General features: G+C 31.9%; 5 protein-coding genes across 7 annotated transcripts in view; 2 read left to right on the top strand and 3 right to left on the bottom strand.

Annotated features, from left to right (window-relative positions):
* The first annotated feature begins 974 nt into the window (after nucleotides 1–974).
* On the top strand, nucleotides 975–6,177 carry Sec3 (exocyst complex component Sec3). The gene is made up of 12 exons (XM_083106332.1): nucleotides 975–1,424; nucleotides 1,822–2,360; nucleotides 2,475–2,629; nucleotides 2,720–2,947; nucleotides 3,031–3,267; nucleotides 3,365–3,605; nucleotides 3,777–3,994; nucleotides 4,060–4,250; nucleotides 4,351–4,718; nucleotides 4,831–4,976; nucleotides 5,061–5,255; nucleotides 5,418–6,177. Exons 2-12 carry the CDS (start codon nucleotides 1,913–1,915, stop codon nucleotides 5,568–5,570), a joined length of 2,580 nt encoding a protein of 859 aa, XP_082962458.1. The 5' UTR covers nucleotides 975–1,424; nucleotides 1,822–1,912; the 3' UTR covers nucleotides 5,571–6,177.
* Cox7b (Cytochrome c oxidase subunit 7B) lies at nucleotides 5,957–7,282 on the bottom strand. The gene is made up of 3 exons (XM_083106342.1): nucleotides 7,095–7,282; nucleotides 6,371–6,534; nucleotides 5,957–6,177 (listed from the first exon to the last, which is right to left on the bottom strand). Exons 1-3 carry the CDS (start codon nucleotides 7,141–7,143, stop codon nucleotides 6,109–6,111), a joined length of 282 nt encoding a protein of 93 aa, XP_082962468.1. The 5' UTR covers nucleotides 7,144–7,282; the 3' UTR covers nucleotides 5,957–6,108.
* Nucleotides 7,283–7,622: 340 nt separating this feature from the next.
* Rheb (Ras homolog enriched in brain) lies at nucleotides 7,623–9,812 on the bottom strand. 2 transcript variants are annotated; one of them, XM_083106339.1, is made up of 6 exons: nucleotides 9,593–9,812; nucleotides 9,010–9,128; nucleotides 8,775–8,846; nucleotides 8,429–8,636; nucleotides 8,220–8,349; nucleotides 7,623–8,153 (listed from the first exon to the last, which is right to left on the bottom strand). In XM_083106339.1, the coding sequence occupies exons 2-6, from the start codon at nucleotides 9,056–9,058 to the stop codon at nucleotides 8,064–8,066; spliced, it is 549 nt and encodes a 182-aa protein (XP_082962465.1). In that variant the 5' UTR covers nucleotides 9,059–9,128; nucleotides 9,593–9,812; the 3' UTR covers nucleotides 7,623–8,063. The 2 variants fall into 2 exon arrangements, with proteins under 2 accessions (XP_082962465.1, XP_082962466.1); XM_083106340.1 differs by lacking the exon at nucleotides 9,593–9,812 and adding an exon at nucleotides 9,391–9,535.
* A 556-nt stretch (nucleotides 9,813–10,368) lies between these two features.
* Nucleotides 10,369–16,442, top strand: Sac1 (phosphatidylinositol-3-phosphatase SAC1). 2 transcript variants are annotated; one of them, XM_083106334.1, is made up of 8 exons: nucleotides 10,369–10,464; nucleotides 12,230–12,321; nucleotides 12,392–12,732; nucleotides 12,810–12,921; nucleotides 13,003–13,346; nucleotides 13,531–13,908; nucleotides 14,186–14,353; nucleotides 14,420–16,442. In XM_083106334.1, exons 3-8 carry the CDS (start codon nucleotides 12,505–12,507, stop codon nucleotides 14,696–14,698), a joined length of 1,509 nt encoding a protein of 502 aa, XP_082962460.1. In that variant the 5' UTR covers nucleotides 10,369–10,464; nucleotides 12,230–12,321; nucleotides 12,392–12,504; the 3' UTR covers nucleotides 14,699–16,442. The 2 variants fall into 2 exon arrangements, with proteins under 2 accessions (XP_082962460.1, XP_082962459.1); XM_083106333.1 differs by lacking the exon at nucleotides 10,369–10,464 and adding an exon at nucleotides 11,772–12,083.
* A 3,492-nt stretch (nucleotides 16,443–19,934) lies between these two features.
* Nucleotides 19,935–24,625, bottom strand: part of LOC145975685 (uncharacterized) — a 95,378-nt gene continuing 90,687 nt past the window's right edge. Inside the window, exons 2-3 of the mRNA XM_083106341.1 lie at nucleotides 22,478–22,614; nucleotides 19,935–21,666 (exon numbers count right to left, since the gene is read on the bottom strand). Coding sequence (XP_082962467.1) covers nucleotides 21,472–21,666; nucleotides 22,478–22,614 — 332 coding nt within the window. The 3' untranslated portion in view covers nucleotides 19,935–21,471. The remainder of the gene's footprint in view (nucleotides 21,667–22,477; nucleotides 22,615–24,625) is intronic.

The raw sequence follows: 24,625 nt of genomic DNA on the forward strand, positions 1-24,625 counted from the left end.
TCGGCCGCTTGCCAGCGGCAGATTTGATAACGAGATGAGCATGACAATACATGAGTACGTAAGAGCGAGTGAAACAATAACAGAAGCGAGCGAGATAGTAATAGAAGCGAGCGAGAGAGAAATAGTATGCCAGGCTGCAAGAAACACTCGATTTCCGAGTCTTCGTTGCTCGTGCTATTGCTATCTCGCTCACTCTTATTGCCATTTTGCTCTCTCTTATTACCTTCTCGCTTGCTCACATAACTCCCGTGTACGCTACACACACACACACACACACATTGAATAGTTAACGAGATATTTGATTCTTTAAGTTGACATAATTTTATATAAATTATAAAATATCTGATAAAATGTTCATTTTTCAATTATTTTACTTTAATAATTTTATGCACAGAATAATAAGAGGAATCAGTTAATGTAAAGAAAACATGATTGTTCTTAAACAATATGTCGCTGCTCATTGCATTCATATTATAAAAAAAAAAAAAAAAATATATATATATATATATATATATATATATATATATATATATATATATATATATATATATATATATATAGAGAGAGAGAGAGAGAGAGAGAGAGAGAGAGAGAGAGAGAGAGAGAGAGAGGATCGCAAATTCGTCATTTCTCATTTATATTAAAATTTATTTGATATACGTGAGCACCTTGCTATACAGCACTGGTGCTACCGACATTTTGTGCACATAGCACGGAACAGAACCAGAAATTGTGCACCTTATATGTTACCCTCTGAGAACATTCGTGCACCTTGGCTTCGTAGTTTAGGTGCACGTTTTCAAGGTCCACAGAGGGCGTATCGCTTTCAGGGATCACCTAAAAGCGGGCCGTGACACCTCTCATTCTTCTCTCTGATATTATCAGAGAGACATATATGTTACCCTCTGAGAACATTCGTGGACATTGGCTTTGTAGTTCATGTTCACGTTTTTAATGTCCACAGAGGGAGTATCGCTTCCAGGGATCACCTAGGCTGCGTTCCACTTAATGATCGCGGCACTCGTAAATATGATGTGTCTTTGTTTAACTTTTAGCGAACAACAAGGATAAGATGATTCTGCGAGCGTTGCGATCGTTAAGTGGAACACAGCCCTAAAAGCGGGCCATGACATCTCTCAGTCTTCTCTCTGGTGTCACGATTTTGGATTTTGGATATCCCTGAAAGCGATACGCCCTCTATGGACATTAAAAACGTGGACATGAACTACGAAGCTAATGTCCACGTATTTTCTCAGAGGATAAAATCGTGACACCTCTCACTCCTCTCTGTTTTGACAGATCTACTAATTTTGTAAATATAAAAGATAAAGAAAAACTTTGATAATTTGTGTGCAATATAATTTAATTTATCAGAACCAGAAAAGTAACGATTGCTTGGTGTAAAGAATTTTAATAATACTTATGTAAGTTTTATTCTATATCAGTAAGATATGTTTTTCTTTCAAATATAACCTTGCTTCTCTTATAACGTAATCAATACATTATACATTGTAATTCATATTTGCGATTATTAATATTGTTAATTTTCTGATTTTATTCTATAATGTCAGATGGGCTTCATAATTTAATTTTTTGATATCTAAAAATATTCACATTTGTATCTTACAGTATTTATATAAGTTGGAATAAAGATTAATATAGTTTTACAAAATTAGAAGTTTAATTATTAAACTACCTAATATTTAGGAGATAATCGCTTTTAATAAATTCTTATTTAAAGAAGATTAATCTCATAAAAAAAAAATAATATATGTAAAATTATCTTGTTAATTGTTATCTTGTAATATTGTTAATAATTAGGGTTCTTTAAAATGGAAAATGCAACATTTAAGTAATAACAAAAAACAAGAAAAGAGAATACAATAGATTATATAGACAAAGCTCTCATATCATGGCAGCCATTCGACATACTTTGCAAAGGGAAGTGTTCACTCCTAGTGATGAAAAGCTACTTAGTGTATGCTATGTGAGCAAAGCTTACAAGAAAAAGAAGATGAGCTTTTTATGCCTGGCTACAACGACAGATACACCAGGATCTCTTATATTATACCAAATAAAGAAGAATGACAAGAATATTTATAAAAAGAAACAATCATGGCCTCTGAGTGACATACAAATTGTAGATGGTGTTAAAAATGATTCCATGGATATAGAATTGCATATTGACAAAGTCTACAAATGGTCATCCACTACAGTACAAGAAAGGCGAACATTTATTAGTAATCTATATACTTATTCGTATAGTCTAGCTCAGAGGCCAGAATTCAAAAATTTTCCCAAAGAATGGTTGATTGATCCAATTGCATTAAAAGAGAGTGACAGCATCACATTTACACCTGGTATATATTTATTACCTAATCTAATCAGACTAGAATGGCTGACATATTTTAATGTACATATAAAAAAATTTTAAATTCTTAATGTACTTTTGCATAATAGTGTAATAATTTCAGATCTTTTGGTATCACCTATTACATCAGACTATCAATCTATCACTGAAAAGGAAGCTGCTGACTTAAAACAAATGATGGAGAATTGTGAATATGCTGTTTCCAATGCTGAACTTTTTATGGAAACTCTTTCAAAGGATTTATCTATTCTTGATGGGGTAAAATAATAACTTTTTCTATCACAAATACAGAAACTATTAAATTTATAATATTACTCTACAGAACTAATTTCATTATATCTTATATAGGAAAATGTGCACTCAGTTTTAGCATCAGAACAAAGAGTAACACAGCTGATGAACAGTATAGATGCTGCAATAATTGAAGCTTCTATTGTAGAAGCGCGATTAGCGACATATGACGAAGCGTTAGGAAGAATAAGAGAAGTAATGGCTCGGGTTGGTCAGAAAAATCAGGCTATACATACAGCTAATAATAACGCGAGACTTTTATTAGATCAGTTAAATCTGGTCATTGTAAGTAAACAAGAATAATATAAGGATTATATTATAATTAAATAATTTTTATTTCTGTATTGTAATATATAATTTTTTTCAAGTCGCAATTAGATATTTCTCCAACACATCAACGTACTCTGAATGAAGCTGAATTGCCAGGCGAAAGAGAAGAGCTTGGTCTTGCAGGTACAGCACTCTTAAAAGCAATCACAGCACCTCTTCCACCAGGCTTGGATAAACTGAGTGCTGTCACTGAACAAAAAAGACGGTTGGACAAGCTTAAAGCAAAATTCTCAGTTATTGTCGCTAGACATTTAAATAATCTTTTTATACACCTGGTAATTATTTAATTTTTCAACATTTTATATTTCTTGATGATGCTATTAAATGTGTAATTAAGATAAGAATATTTCTAATTTTTTGATTGCATTTTAGGGTAATGATATTGGGGATGTATCAACTTCCATGACAGATCTAATTTTACCGACTCATCAAGGAGTTCATAACGAGCTTGTACCATACACTGAATTGATGCAATTGCTTAGAGCATTAGATAATAAAGCTTTTGTGCTGTTAACCAAAGTCTATACTGATACTATGAGCAAACTGTATAAGAGGGATTTAAAACGCTTCTTTGAGGAAGCTAAGAATAAACTTATTAACAAACGTCTACAAGGTACAACAATGGAATAATTTTTGCAGTAGAGCTCCGATCAGTAAATAAACAATAATAAATACGTGAAAATTTTAATGATTAGATTACAGCGAAAACGAACCGGTGCTCTATTGCCTAATCGCGCGCGCATCCTTATAAATTTTATTTATTAGTAAGAAAATACGTTTTAAGTAAATACATCAAGGTCTAGCGGCCAAAAAGGTGAAGATCTGCTTAGCCCGGCGCCTATCTGTTTGCTGAGTGGCGAAATATGGACACCAGTGGACGAAGGTAATCTTCTGGATTCGGTCCTCGATTGTGTACTCTCGCAAATGCAGCCGGTGTGTCTCGCCGAGCAAGGATTCTGCGTTTCGTTTCTTCAATTAGACTCTGTTCTCTCGCCTTCCAAAGTAAGTATAAATTAATCAATAAATTCCCGTTCTAGCTTCTTTAATGCGTTCGTTTATTCATGCAGAGCAGCGAGATGGAGGAAATAGAAAATACGAGTAACGGTGCGGCAAGTCCAGGATCGGTGACTTCGACGGCGAGTAAAAGATTGGAGCGTCAAGTGAACGAGGACGTGCGCGCGACTATGGCTGCGATATTTCCATCGTTAGAAACCGAATTGAACAACTTTATCGGCTTTCTGGATAAAATCGATAGCTTGTAAGTGTTTGAAAAAAAAATTTTTTATTCATAAAATTATTTGAAGTTTGTATTGAACGGCTTTACAAGCATTTTTTAAAAATAATTTTCTTATTTGCAGCTGGTGTATGTATGTGTTAGTGCGCTTGTCACAGCATGTCATGTCCGCTCAAGACACCGGCTCGTTTTTGTCGATGACGTTCGCATCCGCTCTTATTCACGTGAAACGAGCATTCGACAAATTTATGCAGGTGCAGCTACAGTCCATATTATGCGACACGAAAGTCAATCGTCGGCACAAATGCGGTATATTGCCATACATAGAAAACTTTGGGCCGTTTGCGAGAACCGCAGAAAAAATCTTCCGTAACTCTGACAGGAAGGTTGATCTTGAAAAGTGGTATACGAAACTCGTGAGCACCATGTTCGAAGCTATCGTCATTCATAGCCGAGAACACCACAAGACGCCACAAGAAGTCATAAAGATGGGTAAAGAATATTGTAATTAATAATAAAATTGCTATTCGTATAATTCCAGTCACTAATAATATTTATTTTTTTGTTGCTTATAATAATTAATATAATACTTGTTATTTTATAGAAAATTTCCATCATCTCTATGATCTTCTTTCGCAACTGAAAATTTCTGTATTGGATCATGAGCGGAAGGAAGCCAAACAGAAATACCAGGATGCACTTCGTGCTTATGTTACCCAATACTTTGGACGACCTCTTGAGAAACTTAATGTAAATTATTAAAGTTACTTTTGTAATCATTAAAATATATATAAATATCCAAATATATTAATAAAAAGTATGTTAATTTTTTAGCTTTTCTTTGAAGGCGTACAAGCCAAGGTAGGTGCTGGTGTGAAAGAATCCGAAGTCAGTTATCAGATGGCCTTCAGTAAACAAGAGTTGCGGCGCGTAGTGAAGGAATATCCCGCGAGAGAAGTTAAAAAAGGTTTAGAAAATCTATATCGAAAAGTTGAGAAACATCTATGTGAAGAAGAAAATTTGTTACAGGTAGAGTACAGGAGAGATATATATTCACATTTTGATAATCACGATATAATTTTTTTCTTATAAATAAAAATTATCTTCAATTATTTGTATAACCAATTATTGGATATTAATTGTATTTGTAATTTTAGTTATTTCTATTTATCTATATACATATGTCCATAGGTTGTTTGGCGCGAAATGCAAAACGAGTTCATTGCACAATACAGGAATATTGAAGAGCTCATACAACGTTGTTACCCAGATAGTAATGTGACACTAGAATTTACTATTCAAGATATTCTAGAATTCTTCTCAGAAATAGCACGTTCTCATTAATAAGTCAACAGAAAGTATTAAAATAAAAAATACAATTTGATTTATATAACTTAACTATATAATATATATTATTATAACAAAAACAAACAATATAAACTTATAACTTTATATATATATGTATATGTATATAAAGTAAAATATATACATATGTACATGTAAATTTGTGTAATACTCGAATAACAAAAAATAATTTAATGTTGCAGAGTTCTGAAATAGAAAATTTAATTTATTAGTTGCAATATACTATTCATATTTTACTACACACTTTAGATATAAGCATTTTTTACATGAAACTTGTTTCATTTATGCGATTTATGGACAAAGTAAATATGTTTTGTTAAGCCAGAGTAGATACTCATAAGATAAATATATATCTTGTGTACTGATTATATATTCACCATAAATAAGAACTATTTATTGAAAGTACAAGTTATTGCATGTTACACTCGTACAATAAAGTACATAACATTCTCAACAGTTGTATGTAGTCAGATTGCATTTATAACTATTTTAATTAACTAATATTTTATGTGAATGTTTATTTTTTCTCCTCAACAGGTTCCTCAGGTGGTCCAAAATTAAAGAATATAATATCTGAAAATCTTACCTGAAAATAAAATACAAAAATTACATATATATTATATATACTTTTTAAATTTATAATCTATAAAAAGTATTAAAAATAAAATTGGGAATATAACTAAATTCTATTGTAATATATGTAACAATTGTGAAATATGGAATTATATTATGAGAGTTTATAATTCAACAATATATCATTTGAAAAATTTAATACGTACAAAAGATATGGTACCAATCAGAACAGTAAGACCAGCAATTAATTGAATATTGTAAATTTTCTGTCTGGCATCATAGTACTCTTTCCATGAGCCCTGTGGTTGAGCTGCTTCATCAAATGTTGGTAATTTAACATCTGCCACTTTTGAACTTGAAGATCGAGTACCTTCGCATAAGAAAATTATATATTTATATATATATATATATATATATATATATATATAAAAAAACAAATTTGTATCAATTTTTTTTTACAATTTGTATATATCTATTTTAACTTTTGAAATGATTAAACTTATAAAAATAAAATATTCAACAACTTTGAGTTTTAAAGGTAGTTTTGATAAATTTTGAATCATTTTTATAAAATATCAGTATGCAGTAATTTTGACTCAGTCTTAGAAAAATTAAATCAAAGAATAGTTTGCTAATAATTTGTAAGATTTTTTGTTTTACAATTGCCAATTTTATGTCATTATCAATCTCTTAATTGAAAAGCTGCTCAAAAAATTAAAGAAATAACTGACAGAAAATTGATGGACAAATTTATAATTAAAAATAGATGAGCAATTTCGTAGACAATTAAATTCTTTATTGCCGCATATTTGTCATAAACTAATATTTAGCAGCATTCACACGAAATAGCAGATATTATGTAAGATTGATATGTAAGTATTAAACCATGCGATACTGAAATAGTACAGATCCAAAATACGGAAATCTCACCATTTCTGGTCACATTGCGAACAATAGGTCGCAATATTTGATTGAACATTTTGACAGGATTAATCTGTGTTCGACGCAGTCACAATTCGCGAAACGTAACACACCAAATGAAATATACGATAAACTGATTGATTCTAAAGACGTATACTATACTGGGAAAATTTGTCAATGTGCATTGAATATGGAATTTTGTGAAGGGCAATCGCGCTTGACGAGCAATTACGTAATGCCATCTTGTGATGTTCTGAACAGATACATCTGTATTTGCTGTCGATAATTTCCACGACAATTTAGGAAACATCGTGTATTACTTGCAAATTTTAATTTTTTTTCATGTAATACAGAATACATATCACTATATATGTAATTTTATTTTGTAATATTAATAAATTATAATTTTAATAATAAACGGAAGCACGTTTTATACATATATTCAAATGTATATAATAATTGTATTGAGGCTCTTCTTTAATTATTTTTTGATTGAATGTGTAGCTTTTTTATATATTGTAATTGAATCTAAATATATTGAAAAGAAATAATTTTTATTGATTTACTTAAAATTAACTTAATTGTGATTAATTATCTTAATCTAATATATGTATTAAATTTATTTCAAATTATACTAAACATAATTAAACATAAATTAAAATAGTGATTGTCGCTTTAATCATATAATCAGAACATTAAATTAGGACATGAAAAACCACCAATTATTCTGTAAATATAACCAATTTTTGATGATTATATGTATGAATAAGATCTATTGTTATGCTCTCATAACTAAATTATTTATATTGTACAGTTGAAAAATGAAATGTAATCGGATTTTCATTTGCATTTGTCTTTTATGCTTTTGACACTTTTGTATTTGTGTCAGTGGGATTATGAAGGTTTCAGAGATATAATGCCAATGTTTTTTACCCAGTTTTACACATTTACATTTCTGTTAATGCCAATTCAGGCAATTCAACAAATAATGCAGTTCGATTTTTCTTGTACATTTCCATTGGCTTTTTCGATCTCCATCAGCAATGTGTGAAAAATATCTGCAACAGACTATGTAAATTGCATTTAATAAAAAATTCACAGACTATTTAAAAAAAATGGAGAATCTATAGATACCTCATTTTGTTTTGCACTAGTTTCTAGAAATGCTGCATTCCAGGAATTGGCTAAGCGCTTTCCTTGGTCTGTCGTGATCATACGGTCAACGTACAAATCTGTTTTGTTACCCACTAATACAATTGGAACACTGCGAATAATATCATAATTTATAATTATAGTCTGAATGAGAGAAAACATGCAAGCATTTAAGAATCAAGATATCTTACTGAAGCTTTCCTGTGATGTCAAGTAGTTTGTCATAAATAATTTGTACAATTTCAAAACTCTTTGCACTGGTTATGCTGTATACCAGGACATAACCATGGATATCCATGGAATATTGAGTAGGAAATATGCTATATTCATCTTGACCAGCTGTGTCTACTAATTTAAGTTCATAATCTTGACTATTTACTCGTGTACTTTTTGTAAATGCTACAATACATAGAAAAATATTAATATAATATTCAATTATTAAAGATATAATTTAAATTTTTATAAATTAAAAAATATAACTTCATAAATTTATAAATTGAAATATAAAATAAAATAAACAGTGGAAGTATTTCTTACTATTTTCTATTGTAGGATCATACGAGTCTACAAATTGTCCTTCGACAAACTGTATACTAAGAGACGATTTACCTGTTAAAAATTAAATATATTAAAATATTGCACATATTTGAATATAATTGATATATGCTGATAAATGTGTGACACTATATAATAAGACCTGGTGCTTGTATTTCATTGTAGAATTACAAGTGATACATATCTATAAAAATATAGAATATTGTTCAGATTTTACCTACGGATCTATAGCCCATAATAGCTATTTTCCTCTGTTTGGGTGGCATGTTGTAGCATTTACAAACTGAAAAGCAGCGAGAATGTTCAGCGAAAGCTGGTGCATAATCCAGCTACAACCTGTAAACAAGAGGAAATTTCGCAACTATTGAATTTTTTTTATTGTGATATAAACAATTTTTTTATATTGGAGCAATACTACTATAAAAGATGCTTTTTTAAGGAAAAATTATTAACTGAAGGAGCAAAAGTTACTGTACAAACGGCGTCGTTTATCTATATAATATATCTACATAACAATCGCATCGCAAACATTTTTTTTATTTACGTTTACGGCAATCTGTCTTGACCATGACACGTTTTATTGGCAATGCAAACTTACTTCAGCGAGGAAGTAAACAATTAATGAGCGACATTGTTATCGACAAGCGTACGTAGTACTATCCAAGAGTTTAACGATTAACGATGATGAATTAACAATTGCTGCGTAGCGATCTCGCGAAATATACTATGACTAAAAAAAAGAGAGAGAGAAAGAGAGAAAAAGAAAACTGAATGATATACACGATGGAAGTGTCTCTTACATCGGTGCGTAACGCCCCTGGTTTATGTAGCGACGTTTCCGAGAAATCGCAACATAGATCGACAACACAAATTTGCAAGAATTGGAAGTCACACTGTGTCAGAAGAAAAAACAAATAATAACGTTCCCAACTACGCACTGTCTAACGTACGCACATATGTACTACGGACGCGCGCGTATGTGCAATGCACGAAGCGGGAGCGAAAGAGAGAGGAGGAAAGAGAGAGATAATAAAAGATAGATAGAAGAGAGAGAGGCAAAGACTGAGCAAAAGATAGACAGAAGAGAGGGAGGGAGAAAGAGAGAGAGAGAGACTGAGCAAAAGATAGAGAAAAGAGAAGAAGGGAGAGAGAGAGAGAGAGAGAGAGAGAGAGGGAGAGAGAGAGAGAGAGTGGGAGGGAGAGGAAGAGGAAGAGGAAAAAAGATGACGCCAATGACGTGTATACATCCTGCGTCATGTATGCCTTCGCGTCTAAAGTCTGATGCTTCCGGATAATTCTTGCTTAGGAGAAAAGCTAGAGAGAGTAGATATTCGATCTTTACTATTTTAGATATGCAAGAGGAATCAATTGAGAAATTACAATTAAACTTGAAGTTTAATTAAAAGTGAAACACTGTTAAATGGTAATCGTTTGCTAAGTCAAACATTGCGAAAACGACGCTGTTAATTAGCAGTTGTATTATAGTATTAAATTATAGTAACTTGCATTGGTTTAATTATATTTTCTTTTAACATTTATGAGATTTATAAATTTATATATCTCTATATAGATCCAAAGTACGTAATCAAAAGGCAAGGCATACACGATGGCGAATTGTACATAAATCAAAAGATTGAGCAATTGATAGCAATTGTAAGTCAACTCATCATCTGTAAGTTTCTATTCTTTTTATTAAATTATTCTTATGACAATCTTTTTTATACATTATTGTAATCTTTCTTTCTTCTGCTTTTTTTCAAATTATAAGAAAATACTTGCTTTGTTGTACATAAATATAAAAAGAATAATAACAGAATTCCCAGTGAGAAATGATAAGTCGGATAGACGTTTGTTAGACGTCTAAGATGTTTAATAAACGTCTATTGGACATCTATTAAACGTCTTAGACGTCTATTCGACTTATCATTTCTCACTGGGTTAAAAAGAAGAAAGTAATATGCCGTTATTATTTTTTATAATAAAGCATAATGATTTTAGAAAAAATAAATCGTTGAAATTTGATATATTAAAGTATTTAATTATAATATGTGTAATCATATTTTATGATACTTATTTTGCAATTGATAATTGATATATTTAAAATTACAGAAAAGTAATATTTTAAAAATTTTAAATATCCTAGATTATATATTTTAAGTATCTTTTATTATGCATATAATAAAAAAGAAGAGTTTAATAAATAAAAGAATAGTATTTGTATGAAAAGAATATATATATAAAATGTCAAATCTCTTTAATTGCAATCTTTTGGCGCCAAATTATGTCTTAGCGTGCTAATTGGTCATCCGATAGAATTTCTCAAGGTTTCTAGGGAATTATTTCTAGGGAAAATTGTCTATTCGAAAGTGAACGAGTCAGCACGTTTGAAAAACTTATGACGCTTTCGAATAGTCGAATTTAATCGCTCCGACGTAGTTTCCTAGACGTCATTAACCAATCACAGCCATTCTTCTGAAGAATATATGGTTACACTCTTCAGAAGAATGGCTGTGATTGGGCAATGACGTCTAATTAAACCCGATCAATCGAAAACGCCATTAGTCCGTGATATTGTAAGCAAGCCTAAAGCCCCTTGCACAATGCTAGGCAACAGGCAATAAGAAACAGAAATAATATCTATTCTCTGCTCCTATTGGCGAATATTTTCTGTTCCGCGTATTTATTGGTGAATAGTTTCTATTCCTTATTTCTATTGCCTGTTGCCTAGCATTGTGCAAGGGGCTTTAGGGCTCGTTCCCACTGAGCGCGTCACGCGTCGCGTCAACCAGCGTGAGCCAATCAAAACATCCCATTGTAATAACATGTTTTCCGTGTTATTACAATGGGATGTTTTGATTGGCTCACGCTGGTTGATGCGACGCGTGACGCGTTCAGTGAGAACGAACTCTTAATCTTGATATTTAGAAGCTGAACTAGAAAAAAATAATCTATGGTATATTAATTGACCAATAAGATTACTTCGGTTTTGATTAGTCTTTATCATCCATCACAGTCTTGAGTGTCTTGGATCATGTCAAGTCGCAGTTGATAAGAAGCCGACAATTCGTATTTAGTCGAATTTTTGTTAATAATTCTCGTGCTTGAATATACATATATATACATATATGCGTATATATGGGCCGCGTTTCATCCGAAAAACGTAATTTCATTTCTCCGGCATTATTTTATTATTTTGTCTCTCGATCGTTTGTTCATTTAACGTATTGCTCCGATTTGCTCGTTACTTGACGATATGATGCCAAACACAGACGTTTATGACAGTTTGTATCTGTGAGTAGGATATTATATGACAACCTCATCATTTGATGTAAAATATAAAAAAAATTATATTTTATATAAATATTTTATATATAAATATTTTACATAAATATATTGTCCATTTCATTTTTTTGTACTGATTTTATCATCTTGTCAAGGTATGCAACTCCGGAGAAGTTTTTTGTGGAGCCAGTCGGGACCAAAGTCCTGCTAGTAATTGATAGAGTGAGTCAGCAAATCCACACGCAAGGTAATTTGCGATTCTGTATATTTTCTTAAATTAGTCTGACAAATTAATATATTTTTGTTTCTTTTCTTAGTTGGCACAGCTAGTCAAATTCCAACAACTGCCAGTCGAAGGAAGATATGGGGACTGGTAGGAACCATACGCCTTTTGGCGTGTCGTTACCTTATTGTTATTACGGATGCTCAAATGTGTGGTACTATAGCTGGGCATAACATCTACAAGATATCATCGACAGAGGTGATACCTTATACAAGATCCTCTTTACATTTGACCGAGAAACAGGTTCAGAATAATGCCATATATTTGGAAATGGTGAAATCAGTATTGAATACACCATACTTTTACTTCAGTTATACATATGACCTCAGTCATACCATGCAGAGGCTGCATAACACAATACCTGAATTCTTGCAAGTAAATATATTATATATTTTTATCACTGTTTTATATAGTACTAAGCAGTTTTACAATAAAAATATATTGTTATTTAGATGTCGCTTCACGACAGGGCAGACCCTAGGTTTGTGTGGAACGCTTATCTCCTCCAGGACTTGAGTGCAAGACCAGAGCAGTACAAATTCTGTTTACCCATTATTCATGGCTGTATCCTTTGACATTCTTCATATCAGATATGAAGTACTATGCACTTTTCTGTAATGACCTTAACAGTTAATTTATATATAGTTGTTTCATTAAACACAGTAGTCGTAAACGGTGTTGCATTCAATTGGGGCATTGTCTCTAGACGTGGTGTACATCGTGCTGGAACAAGATTATTTTCGCGCGGTATAGATGCTACAGGGAATGTTTCCAATTATGTGGAGACCGAACAGTTGATCGAAGTAAATGGTGATCGCAGTGCCTTTGTGCAAACGCGTGGATCCATTCCTCTGTTTTGGTGTCAAGCACCAAATTTAAAGTACAAGCCAAAGCCACAAATTAGTCCACATGAAGACCATCAAAGCGCTTGTGCGCGGCATTTCGACGTTCAGATCTTTCACTATGGAAAGCAAATCTTAGTGAATTTGGTAAGTTGTCTCTTTTTTTTAGTATATCTATAATATTTGAACATTATGAAATTTTGTGTATATAAAATAATAAAGTTTTGAATGTGTAGTATAAGCAGGAATCGTTTAAGAAATGTTATCTTATTGTGAAAACCATTATTATTTTATTTACTGAAACTTTTTATGCTATCAATATTTTGAACAGATTGATCAACGTGGACCAGAAGCACTACTTGAAAATGCATATCGCAATTTAGTCCAAAGAATTAACAATGAAAATATACGATACGAAGCTTTCGATTTCCATGCAGAATGTAGAAGATTGAAGTGGGATAAATTAAACACTTTAATGGATCGACTAGCTCACGATCAAGAACAAATGGGCTATTTTCTATTAATGAGGGATGGAGTATTGCTTTCGGCTCAAGATGGCGTTTTCCGTACAAATTGCATTGATTGCCTAGACCGAACAAATGTTGTACAAAGTATGCTGGCAAAGCGGGTCCTGAATGAAGTATTAAGTAGGCTAGAAGTACTTCGAAAAGTGGAGGATCATCCTGCATTTGAGAATCTTTTTAAACAGGTAAATATCAAATTCTTTTCAGATATAATAATAAACTTTTATATAATCTATTTTTTGATTAAACAAAATATCATTTTTAAGATTAAACAAAATATAATATTTGTTATAATAATATTTACAACTAATATAATAATAATATTAATTAAAAAGTGTTAATATGAAAGTTAAATGATGTATGAATATAATATAGTACACACATATACTTATGCAATAATAAAAATAATATTTTAAAAATAATTGTTTCCCAATTAAAAAAAAATTCTGTTAATATTTTTAGGTTTGGGCCGATAACGCGGATGTGATAAGTATTCAATACTCTGGCACAGGAGCATTGAAGACGGATTTCACGCGAACTGGAAAACGCACCAAGTTGGGCGCAATGAAAGACGGTCTAAATTCGCTAACGAGATATTACAAGAACAATTTCGCCGATGGATACAGACAGGTCAGTTGAATTTTGAAAATTTCCTTACATCTCTTTTTCGGTGATATAACAGGCTTTATATTATAGGATTCGCTGGAGCTTTTTCTGGGTCGCTATATTGTACAGGACGGCGAATGCACTTCCATTCAATGTCCTTTGGAATCCGAGCGAAATTGGCGTTACGCTACATTCCCGCTCGTTCTCTTAGTCGCGTCCTCGATGTTAGTTGCTCATATAATATTACCATCGCGATACACAACGGAAATATTACTTTATATGTTATTTTGGGGTGCCATGGTGGCCGGCACCTTTGCCACTATTATCCATCATGGCAAGCAGTACGTCGATAAGCCAAAATTACTTTAGAATTAATTGATAATTCCATGAAATTTAAGAAAAAAAAATATATATATTGTACAATGTTGATAATCGATGGCGATAAGCGACTAGGATTCTATTAGTTTTGCACAATCAATTGAATCAATCGGTATTTCGGTTTTTCTATCATGATACATAGATCTCATCATGTGGCGTAATAACAAAACTTACCTTCGTAAAGAATTAACATTTTTATTCGGTATTATTTCATTGTAAAATGATTAGAGGCCGAATATTTGTCGAATGCATTTTTATTGATGGTACAAGGTATATGTCGGGGGCCACGCATAATATCTCTTATACAAAAATCACAATATCATTATTGTGATTTTTGCACTTTTCGTATGATAGGTAATGGAGTATATAATTCTCGGATGATTTTCGTTTCTTAGAGTTCGCTTGACGAACTTTTGTAATGTATTGTAAAGAGTTAGGCCTTTGGTCTACAACAGTGTGAGTAGGGCTAACCGCAGATTGTACTCAGCACCTACCGTCCATAGATAATCTGCAGCTGGTTTTCGATTCGAGATATAAAAGGATTTAAGGAAATCTTTCTCATAATCTTTTCAATTTTAACAAATTAGAATTTTTTTATAAAAGTCCGAAGTTATTTCTATAGTGAATGTGTCTTTAAATTCAGAAAAATAAATATTTCTTATATATATATATATATATATATATATATATATAATATATATAAAGAACTTTCTTAGATAACAATTTGTATTTTTATGGCATTAAATATTACTAAAAATTTTTAGAGTTATTAAAAGATATAATTTTAAAATATAATTTTAAAAATAATCTTTTTTTCATTGCGATAGGATAATTGGTTATTTTAGTGGAAAGCAATTAAAAATAATTGCATCACAATGCTAAAATTTATTTATATTTTTTAGATAACAAAATTTTGAATAAATTTTATTCATTAAAAAATTTTATTCATTAAAAAATATTAAATATAAAATTGTTTTAAGTATTATGTAGTATTGAGAAGAAGAGTTTCGTTATAATATTTTCAACGGAATCCTTACTTATAAATCCATTTTTTTTTATGCTTTACATATATGCATATACACATATGGACACGAACGTGTGTGCATACACGAATGAAACCAATTTTTTATAGATATTTCAATAATTGAAATGATTAAGTTCACGGGATAAATAAAGATTCCAAACTCTTTCGTAATAAAGATTAACTTTTTAATTTGATATTCTTTATTGAATAAAACATGAAACAAACTAGACATGTATTAAGAATCCAGAAGGGGTACTTGAAAGGAATTTAGATAATTAAAACTTGTATAAACGAATCGAATGCGCGTCGCTGGCGATATGTTTGTACGGGCATTCGTAATTCGCAAAGTGCTTCATGAAATAGGATTACCGTTATAAATCAAGAATCAAACGCGAAGATATACGAATTTCCGTAGGCATGGAATCTTGAGCCAAAGTACATACCGGTTTTAGGATATATACATATATGTATATTGTATTTTACTGTACATCTGCAATATATGATTATGAATTATATCATCTATTTAAGTGTAGACGAGAAAAATGTCACGATGAGAGAGTATTTTTTAATATTTCAAAAACAGATCGCCGTGTTAAAAAGAGGGATCTTAAGTAGACGGCGGAGTTTACTCGATAAATATTACTAATATATCTTTCTTGTCGATTTTTGGACTGTAACATTAATCACAAATAGATGAATTATACAAACATATATCGTGTACAAAATGCTGTATCAATATATAATATCACTCTTATTTATTTTTATTTTATTAGAAGTTTATGATTTTTTTCCAGAGTCAAATATTTTAGAAAATTCAGTAGAAATCCTATCCATTTCAAAGTGAAATACTAGAAATAGAGAATCCTTTCATTTTTCCTTTCGATATTATATACACGAAGCGATGAGAACATTGTCGACCGCTTGTCTCATTGGAGTTGTATTCGAACGGTATCTCATCCAACGCAATCGTTCGTAATCCACGTCGTGATATTCGCAATTCGACCAGCCGTGCGACCTGCAAAATGTACGCCTCGCCGTTTATCACCTCGCTATTCTTCTGTCTCGTTTTCTCCCTTTTCCATAAATCCGCGCTATAATTTCGGGTTTACAGTAATGCGCGTCCTCGCACGTATCGCGCGGGCGCGAGAAGGAAGATGTAATCGTTTATTATCTCGGCGACGAGAATCCGCGGGATATTTTTGCGCGGGTGTAAAAACGGTGCCGGGGGTGGAAGAAGAGTTACGTGGGTCATTTACCATTTGTATTAAAGTAGATCGGTCGACACGGGAGCGCGAGCCTTTGTCTCGCGAAACGGCACGAAATGTCCTTTATGCGGCTTATATTTTAGACACGTAATTCGACCATTGTATGCGGTAATTGTGTGGGATTACGATCGTGTATCTAAACGTATAATTAAACGAAAGAGCACGTACGTGATCTCCTATTGTATTTCAGTGTTGAAATATTTTCTGATATAAGAAAGAGAGAAAGAGAGAGAGAAAATGTATGCGTGTGTATCTCTACAAAATTCTCTCTCTTTCTTCGATCTTGATTTAAATTATAAATCTGTCAGGTATTTCGGAGTCTACTTTCATCTTTTTAGAAAAAAATCATTTATCTTTTATATTTAAATGCTAAAAAATTTTCTTGGAACTATATTAAAAGTTCTAGGATTTTTTGGAAAAGAAGAGATAAACAGTTAGACAATTTTATCAATTAATGGAATTCTAAAAAAATTAGTGAAATTCTAAAAATTCTGAAATTCGAACAGAAATATATGGCAGAAGTAGAGAGCCAGCATATATGGCTTTTTCTTCTACCGTAGGTCTCGCAATTGAAACTGCCGTTCAAAACAGACGGCCAACCCTTGAAGAAAGCCCGCTTATTGAACGTTGAAAGCAAATTGTGCCGATTGTAATTCACAGAACGAAACGTGCGCTTTTATATGAGAGCTTTTATATTTAGACGAAATGTAACATAGTATTTCTTCGCTATATCTTCTACGTTTTTTCGGGTAAGCACGAAGTCTTGTTAGTCTCAATTGTTCTCCAGTTTTATTTTTATTTTTCGAGACAATGCTTGTAAGAAACAAAGAAAATCCAGATGTCAAGTGAATGGAATTAGAGAGTTAATCGAATTGTTTTTATGAAGAATTCAGTCATTGATTAATTGTAGTTCAACTTCGCATTTCCTCTCTTTCTTTTTCATACATTTTTTTATGTAATATTTTTTATACACTTGTTGAACTTTACGTAAATATCTATATTTCATATTAATTATGCCATTTAATTTCATTAACTTGATTAAATCATTAATGGTCGCACGCATATTTTAATTAGAAAATATATAAACATCTGGAATATATTAATTTCTTTACTGTCAGGGAAAGATAATATAATCATGTTAGAGCAGAATTAAACGATTTTGCTCTTATATACTCCTTTTTTTTTATTTTAATTATATTTATTAAAAGTTATATTTCTTGACGAAATTATAGTTATTCTAGAATCTGTATATTTTATTAAGATAAAATAATTATTGCTAATTTATTAATCGTTTAATATTCAATTAATTATTAATTAACAGTAATGATATAAAAAAATAATAGATAATTTGATTAGTATTTATTTAAGAGAATATAGCTGTTGAAAAGATGATTAACTTCAACTCGAAAGGCGAGGCGAGGTTAAAAAATCACAATAAGTCAATTGCAAAAGATTTAAGAAATCGATTAGATTTGTCAGCAAATTGATCTTTGATCTGATATTTATACTTCTATGTAAATTTGTTTTAATTTTTCTTACGTTTTAACAATAAACAATTCAAACTATAGAAGCATTCTTGCATTTTTCTGTAAAGATAAAGTATGAGATTTTAATTAGAATAAAACAAAATGTAGATTCTAATTTCTCAATAAATTCAACGTTTTGCTATGATTGATTTTTCTTCAATTTTTATCAAATTATCATTAAGGACTGTTAACTTTGATGGTCCATCAATTTTTAATGATTCATTAATTTTTAAAATAATTAAAAATCAAAGTTAATTAGTAATTTGTAATATTAATAAATGATAAAAGATATAAGGGGCTTTCAAAAATTCCATAGATATTTATGTGCTAAAGAATTGATGTAGTGTGATCTTAAAGCTGGAAAATTAGAAATTTGTAAATTGCTGGGGAATAATTTTATTTCATCATGCTAATGCAATCAAATGCAATAAATTAATATGATTAAAACTGTAATTTGCGATCTATTCGCGAGGAACTGAAGTGTACTCAGGGAATAGTCAAATATCCTTTTTGAATAATCTTTTTTCACAAGCCTTCTTTTTCTTCTCTCATTAAATCTTTTTCTAATTTTTAATTCAATTTTTTTCTTTTTTGCCGGTTTACGATAAAAATAGATGAATAATACGCACATGCATATAATACAGTACGAGTCTAAAAAAAACAGTCTCGCAATATGTATTGGAATGTGATATATATAGTTCATGATTGATAATATTATAGATGAGAATTTATATTAGAAGAATGTTATCAATCAATAATTGGATGACTAATATTATTATGAATTCGATTATCAATATAATCAATATCAATATAAGATGCACATTGAATCTCATGACGCATATGCGTTGAAATTGTTTTACAAAAAGAAAGTAAGATGACATTCATAATTTATATAAATACGTATCGTTGTTTTGCAACTTTCCAGATAAGGCTTGTAATTGTCGAGTGTATCGTCGTCATAATTTTGCAACAATACGTCAACTGACCTAAAACACGATGCGCTTCATATTTCACCGGGTCGACATATACAGGCTTCCATGCTTGCTCGAAAAAATTCGCGTTTAGAGGCTCAAATTAAAAAGCGCGGAATTTCTGCTCTTGTGCATGTGTTATTACTTTCAACAGCGAGTTTTGATAGATATTTCGAGCAGGATTGAAAAACGTGGCTTGCCTAAAAATTTCAATTTTTTTAATATAAAATATATTAAAATAATAAATAATATAAAAATATATATATATATTTTATTAAAATTATTAGAGCGTATAAAGAAATATAATCTACAGTTGCAAAATTATGAGAATAATACGTTCGATAATTATAAATCATAACTGAAAAGTTATAAAGTGATAATCATACAAGTACAAATCTATGTGAATTATAAACACCGATGAATTATTTTTTCCGTAAAACAATTCCGAAATTAAACAAATTTTAATCATAATAATAAATATGTTATTGATATTTTTCATTGATAAATGAGCAAGGCTTGTACATTCTGTGTTCGATTTAAAATAATTAATTCACCATTTAAATCTATCTGCGTTTAATTCAATTACGATTAATTTTCGCAGAGCACGAGTTTATACGCGATTTCCGCCGCATGTCAATCTATGTGATCGCAGTTTTGTCGGTTTTTCACCCATTTATTTTTATCACTGATAGCAAATTGCAAAAATATGCGAGGCGAACAACATCATTTTTGCGAGCAAAACTTTTTGGTAGCTTTGAGTCTTTGACAAACGGCCGTCGGTAATTGGATTCGTTTTATAAAGTTTCAACGAAACGTCGAAATGACCCTCCACACCCGCGTCCCGTTCATCCCCTTTTACCCCGGCTGTTCTCCAGTCGTTCGCTATTAATTGGAGATGGCGGTGGATGAGTCGACAGTCTGCGGGGGTACGGATTCTGTTCGAGGTCGGTCGGGGTGATTAATTTGATTCAATTACAAATCGGAGCAGATCCGGGGCATCGATTTTATTACCATTTTGCCGGTATATTCGTCCTTCCGTCCGCGGTCTGTCGATTCTTCTCACTCTGAAAAAAACGGGGCGACGACGGAATTGACTTCGAGGAATATCATCTGGATTTTGCGGTTATTAGTTACATGTGTTATATTTAAAAGCGTATAGTATCCATCTTGAAGCGTCAAATCAATATGAAGTATAAATGGAAATATTTACAAACGCTTTTTATTTTTCGAAATTTCCATAAGAGTGATTATCTTTTTATTTCAGTATTTTATATATCAAAAATATATTCTCTGACAAAAGTGTATCCTAGAACAAAAAAATATATAAATTTTTTTATAATATTCTCCACTTTATTTTTAAAAAAATTAATTTTTTTAATGCATCCCAAAGAATTTCAGTTTTTTATTAATTTTAAAAATAGGCAAATAAAACATTTAAATTTTAATAAAAAATTAATTTTTTCAAAAATGAAATGTCAAGGTTTTACAGAGGTAGAATCTCCCACACTTGAATTGGAGATCTCGAAGAAGAGAGAATACACACAAAATATTTTATTAAACATCATATTTTTCTCGCTCTTACTTTCTCTGTCTATAAAAAAAATCTTTGAAAAAATTATTACAATTTTTTTTTTAAATTACTAAAATGCTGCGGAGAATGGAATTGAAGAAAATGCGCATATCTACCTTTCGTTTCCTTTCATCGCAATCTTTCACAAATATACACGCGTGTCCCCCGTTCCAGCCGCGTGGCACGCGTTTGTTTGCGCACGTATGTGGCGTACTACGTCGGTTAGGTACCTACTTACGGCAGCTTCTGTGATACATGGAGGTCGCACCTAAATTTCCCCGGGGAGTCGTACGTCTCTTGGCGGCCTTATTCTCCTTCTCTCTTTCTCTCAGGCAACCCTCCGTATTTTCTCCCCGTCTAGTCCTTGCTCTTTCGACTTTCGCGTTCTCTCCTCTCTGACCTGCCTCTTCATCCCTGCCGTTCTACAGCCAACCATCTCGCGTTCTCGCGAGCGTTCGCGCGTTCATTTGGCCGACGTGTTTCCGCATTCGGTGGTGATTCTGGCTCGTTCGCCGCACTCTCGTGCCGAGTCCACGTGGAATTATCAAGATTGCGGTCCGCGGAGACGGTGCTAATGGATTTCGAGATATTACTCCGGTTAAACTATACACACGAAATAACGTAATGTAAACACGTATGTGCAGGACCGTGTATTTGTGTGGATGTATACATAGTCTCGGATGTATCCATGAATAGTTGTACGTAGCCGTGACTCGTTAGAGAGTCAAGACTGCAGTTTCCGAGATTACTAATTATGTCCTTTTATAATTTGCGAGTTAATTGTTAATTGCTTAGACTGATATATGGATGTTGCACCATCAGGGGATGCAAATAATAGATTTAATATGTTGATATTTTTTTGTTAAGGAATAAAATAAATGTTTTGTTATCTGCTCTTAAGCGTACTTTTCTACTTTCGTCTGGCTATATGGATTTCTGCTTCTACTTGTCTTTCTTTATTCTTTTGACCGAATCTTTTTCAATTTTTCGAAATCCTTGCAGTGCGACTATTCACTCTAAAATATATGTCACATCTGCATATATTTCTCTGTTGAGATTACATCTTGTCTTCAGAATTTTATTTATGTATCTTTTTCATAAAAAGAAAAGAAAAAGTCTATAGCTAATAATATCTATACATATATTTGCTAATGCTAAAATATAGTATATGTTTGATATTAAAACAAAAGAACATAGAATATTTCTTATACTAGCTGAAAGAAGGTTAAATCCCCCATAGAGGAACATAACAGTGGAAGCGACATGTAACACCTTTCTCCCAAGATGATCGCGGAAGTGGATTTAGAGCAGAGAGTAGTTTTACGCGCGTCACCCTTTCACTACGCGCGAATAACTGCGGGTCATTGTATATGTGTACATATATGTGTATGTGTATACGTATGTGTATAGATACCTGACTCGTAACATCGTATTCGGAATGACGGCATAAAAGCTCGGTGTAAAGGGCGCGATGGTTCGCCACAATTTCCTCGGAATTGACGCACAGCCGGTTCTTCAGCTTATTAAGTTTTATGAAGAGGTCTGCTGAAACTGAAAAAAGGGAAGAAATATTAGACGGTCCCGCTTGTCTAAATTAGAAGATATAGAGCACAGCGTGATTTTGTTAATCTAAAATTACGCTCATTCGTCTTCCTATCTTTTTAATTCTCTTATTTTGAGAATAAAATCGTAAAGTAACATTAGAAAAATTAATTTATGCTTCAAATATATGCATGAAATTTATAGATAAAATAAATTTATCATTAATTCCTCTTCTTTTTTGTAACATCAATTTATATATGTGTGATACATATTTTTATAATTTTTACTAAAGAAATAAAATCTTTACTGTCTTAACTTGAAAATATTGTTTACGATTTACTTTCAATATCGAATTTATTTATGATATGATGGTATATATATATATATATATATATATATATATATATATATATATATATCATCACATCACAAATAAATTCGACATTGAAAGTAAATCATGTATATATATATATATATATCGATTGAGTCACATCACGAATAACGACTTTAGGGGTTAACATCCTGACCCTCGGACAAACGTCGAATCCGAATTATCCCTATATAGAGAATCGATACGGTTAAACGAAGCAATTTGTAGACCATCTTTTGCGCGCCCACGCGATTCCGCTGATTCATGAATTAAACAGCGCCGTTTCGTTTTGCTGCGGGTGCGTGTGCGAGAATATGCAGAAGGGTTATTCATATACACGTATCTATGTGTATGTGCGATATGCGTTATTGCTACTCGAGGCTTTCTCACCACTATAAACGGTAAAAAATAATCGAAACTAACAGGGAAAAAAATGAAATCGGACCAATTACTAACGACCTGAGAAGAGTAGTTTCAGCATTACTTCCCTCCGGTAGGAGGAGTCCTTGCTGACCTGAAAAAAATCAGGAGAGGAGAGACGCAACATAATTGTGAAGGCATCAGAAAATTTTTTCCATTTTTTTATCAAAAAAGAGCTTATGTATTATTTATGAAGAGAATTTAATACATATTTTTGTGAGCGAAATATATAGATTAATCTTGCTTTCTTCATTTTGTAGCAGAAAAAAATATTTAGGTATTTTAAAAATAATAATAAAATTTGATGACTGATGTATTATCAATTTAATAATTAAGGATAGTATTAATTTCCCTCTAGTAAGCATAAATTTATAAATAATATATCTAAATGTCGATTTATATATTTTCTGATACTCTTGTGGCAAATTTATTGCACAGATGAGAATATATATTTTATTTGCACAGAATGGAGAATGATATATTCCATTTTTTATAGATTATTAATTAAATTAAGTTTTACGTCATGTATATTATGCTTACGATGATTTATATTACATTAATACACGATACGCAATACGCGACAATTTATTTGTATTTGATTTGTACTTGATGGATCCATAAGGCAAGCGTGACGGTGAAGAGCGGTATTTTTGCAAAAATACGACAGCTCATACGCCATGGAGAAACGCTGAAACAATTGATAAAAAAATATTTAGCAATTGAATCAAGCGCTCAACGAACGTGTGCTTATATAAACTGACAGCGTGTACCAACCTGAAATGTTCTTTAATAAAATGTTACCAATACTGCTGCAGTGCCTAGCTGGCTATTTTTTACCTATACCAATAACTCGTCAGTAGTAACGTTGACGTTATTACGGTAATACTATTTGCACTACCGCGCGGCGAGTAAGTAAATGGGGTTTATAGAACGTCGAATGGAAACGAAAGCGAGCGCACGGCCCGCTGATTACAAAATGCAATTAATTAATGATTACTCGCCGGAGAACTCGGTGCACGGTCGCTGGATATCACTGCCAGTGCAAAGTTTCCGGTGAGCTGACCGTGCTTATCTAAGCGGAGTAGTGGACACAACCAGCAGGCGAATAGCTGCCGCCGTATAACTTGGCTAGGACTTTGTCGCGAGACATGTCGACCATTTCGACTAACGCTCGTCACATTGTACACTGTACATACCGGCTTCCCACACTGCATCTCGTCAATTTACTCG

The sequence above is a fragment of the Camponotus vicinus genome, unplaced genomic scaffold, assembly GCF_025532165.1.
Source record: "Camponotus vicinus isolate PSW18456_S1 unplaced genomic scaffold, iyCamVici1.0 SCAF_8, whole genome shotgun sequence".
Classification (NCBI taxonomy): domain Eukaryota; kingdom Metazoa; phylum Arthropoda; class Insecta; order Hymenoptera; family Formicidae; genus Camponotus; species Camponotus vicinus.

Coding starts and splice junctions, on each gene's coding strand:
- Sec3 (XM_083106332.1), top strand. CDS start 1,913: ATGGCAGCCATTCGACATACTTTGCAAAGGGAAGTGTTCACTCCTAGT. Junction 4,719..4,830: donor ACAAGAAGTCATAAAGATGG/GTAAAGAATATT, acceptor GTTATTTTATAG/AAAATTTCCATCATCTCTAT. Junction 4,977..5,060: donor GACCTCTTGAGAAACTTAAT/GTAAATTATTAA, acceptor TTAATTTTTTAG/CTTTTCTTTGAAGGCGTACA.
- Sac1 (XM_083106333.1), top strand. CDS start 12,046: ATGATGCCAAACACAGACGTTTATGACAGTTTGTATCT. Junction 12,322..12,391: donor TCAGCAAATCCACACGCAAG/GTAATTTGCGAT, acceptor TTCTTTTCTTAG/TTGGCACAGCTAGTCAAATT. Junction 14,354..14,419: donor TCGCCGATGGATACAGACAG/GTCAGTTGAATT, acceptor TTTATATTATAG/GATTCGCTGGAGCTTTTTCT.
- Cox7b (XM_083106342.1), bottom strand. CDS start 7,143: ATGTTCAATCAAATATTGCGACCTATTGTTCGCAATGTGACCAGAAAT. Junction 6,535..7,094: donor TCGCAATGTGACCAGAAATG/GTGAGATTTCCG, acceptor TCTTATGCGAAG/GTACTCGATCTTCAAGTTCA. Junction 6,178..6,370: donor TGATTGGTACCATATCTTTT/GTACGTATTAAA, acceptor TTTTATTTTCAG/GTAAGATTTTCAGATATTAT.
- Rheb (XM_083106339.1), bottom strand. CDS start 9,058: ATGCCACCCAAACAGAGGAAAATAGCTATTATGGGCTATAGATCCGTA. Junction 8,350..8,428: donor GACATCACAGGAAAGCTTCA/GTAAGATATCTT, acceptor TATTATTCGCAG/TGTTCCAATTGTATTAGTGG. Junction 8,154..8,219: donor CTAGTGCAAAACAAAATGAG/GTATCTATAGAT, acceptor CAATTTACATAG/TCTGTTGCAGATATTTTTCA.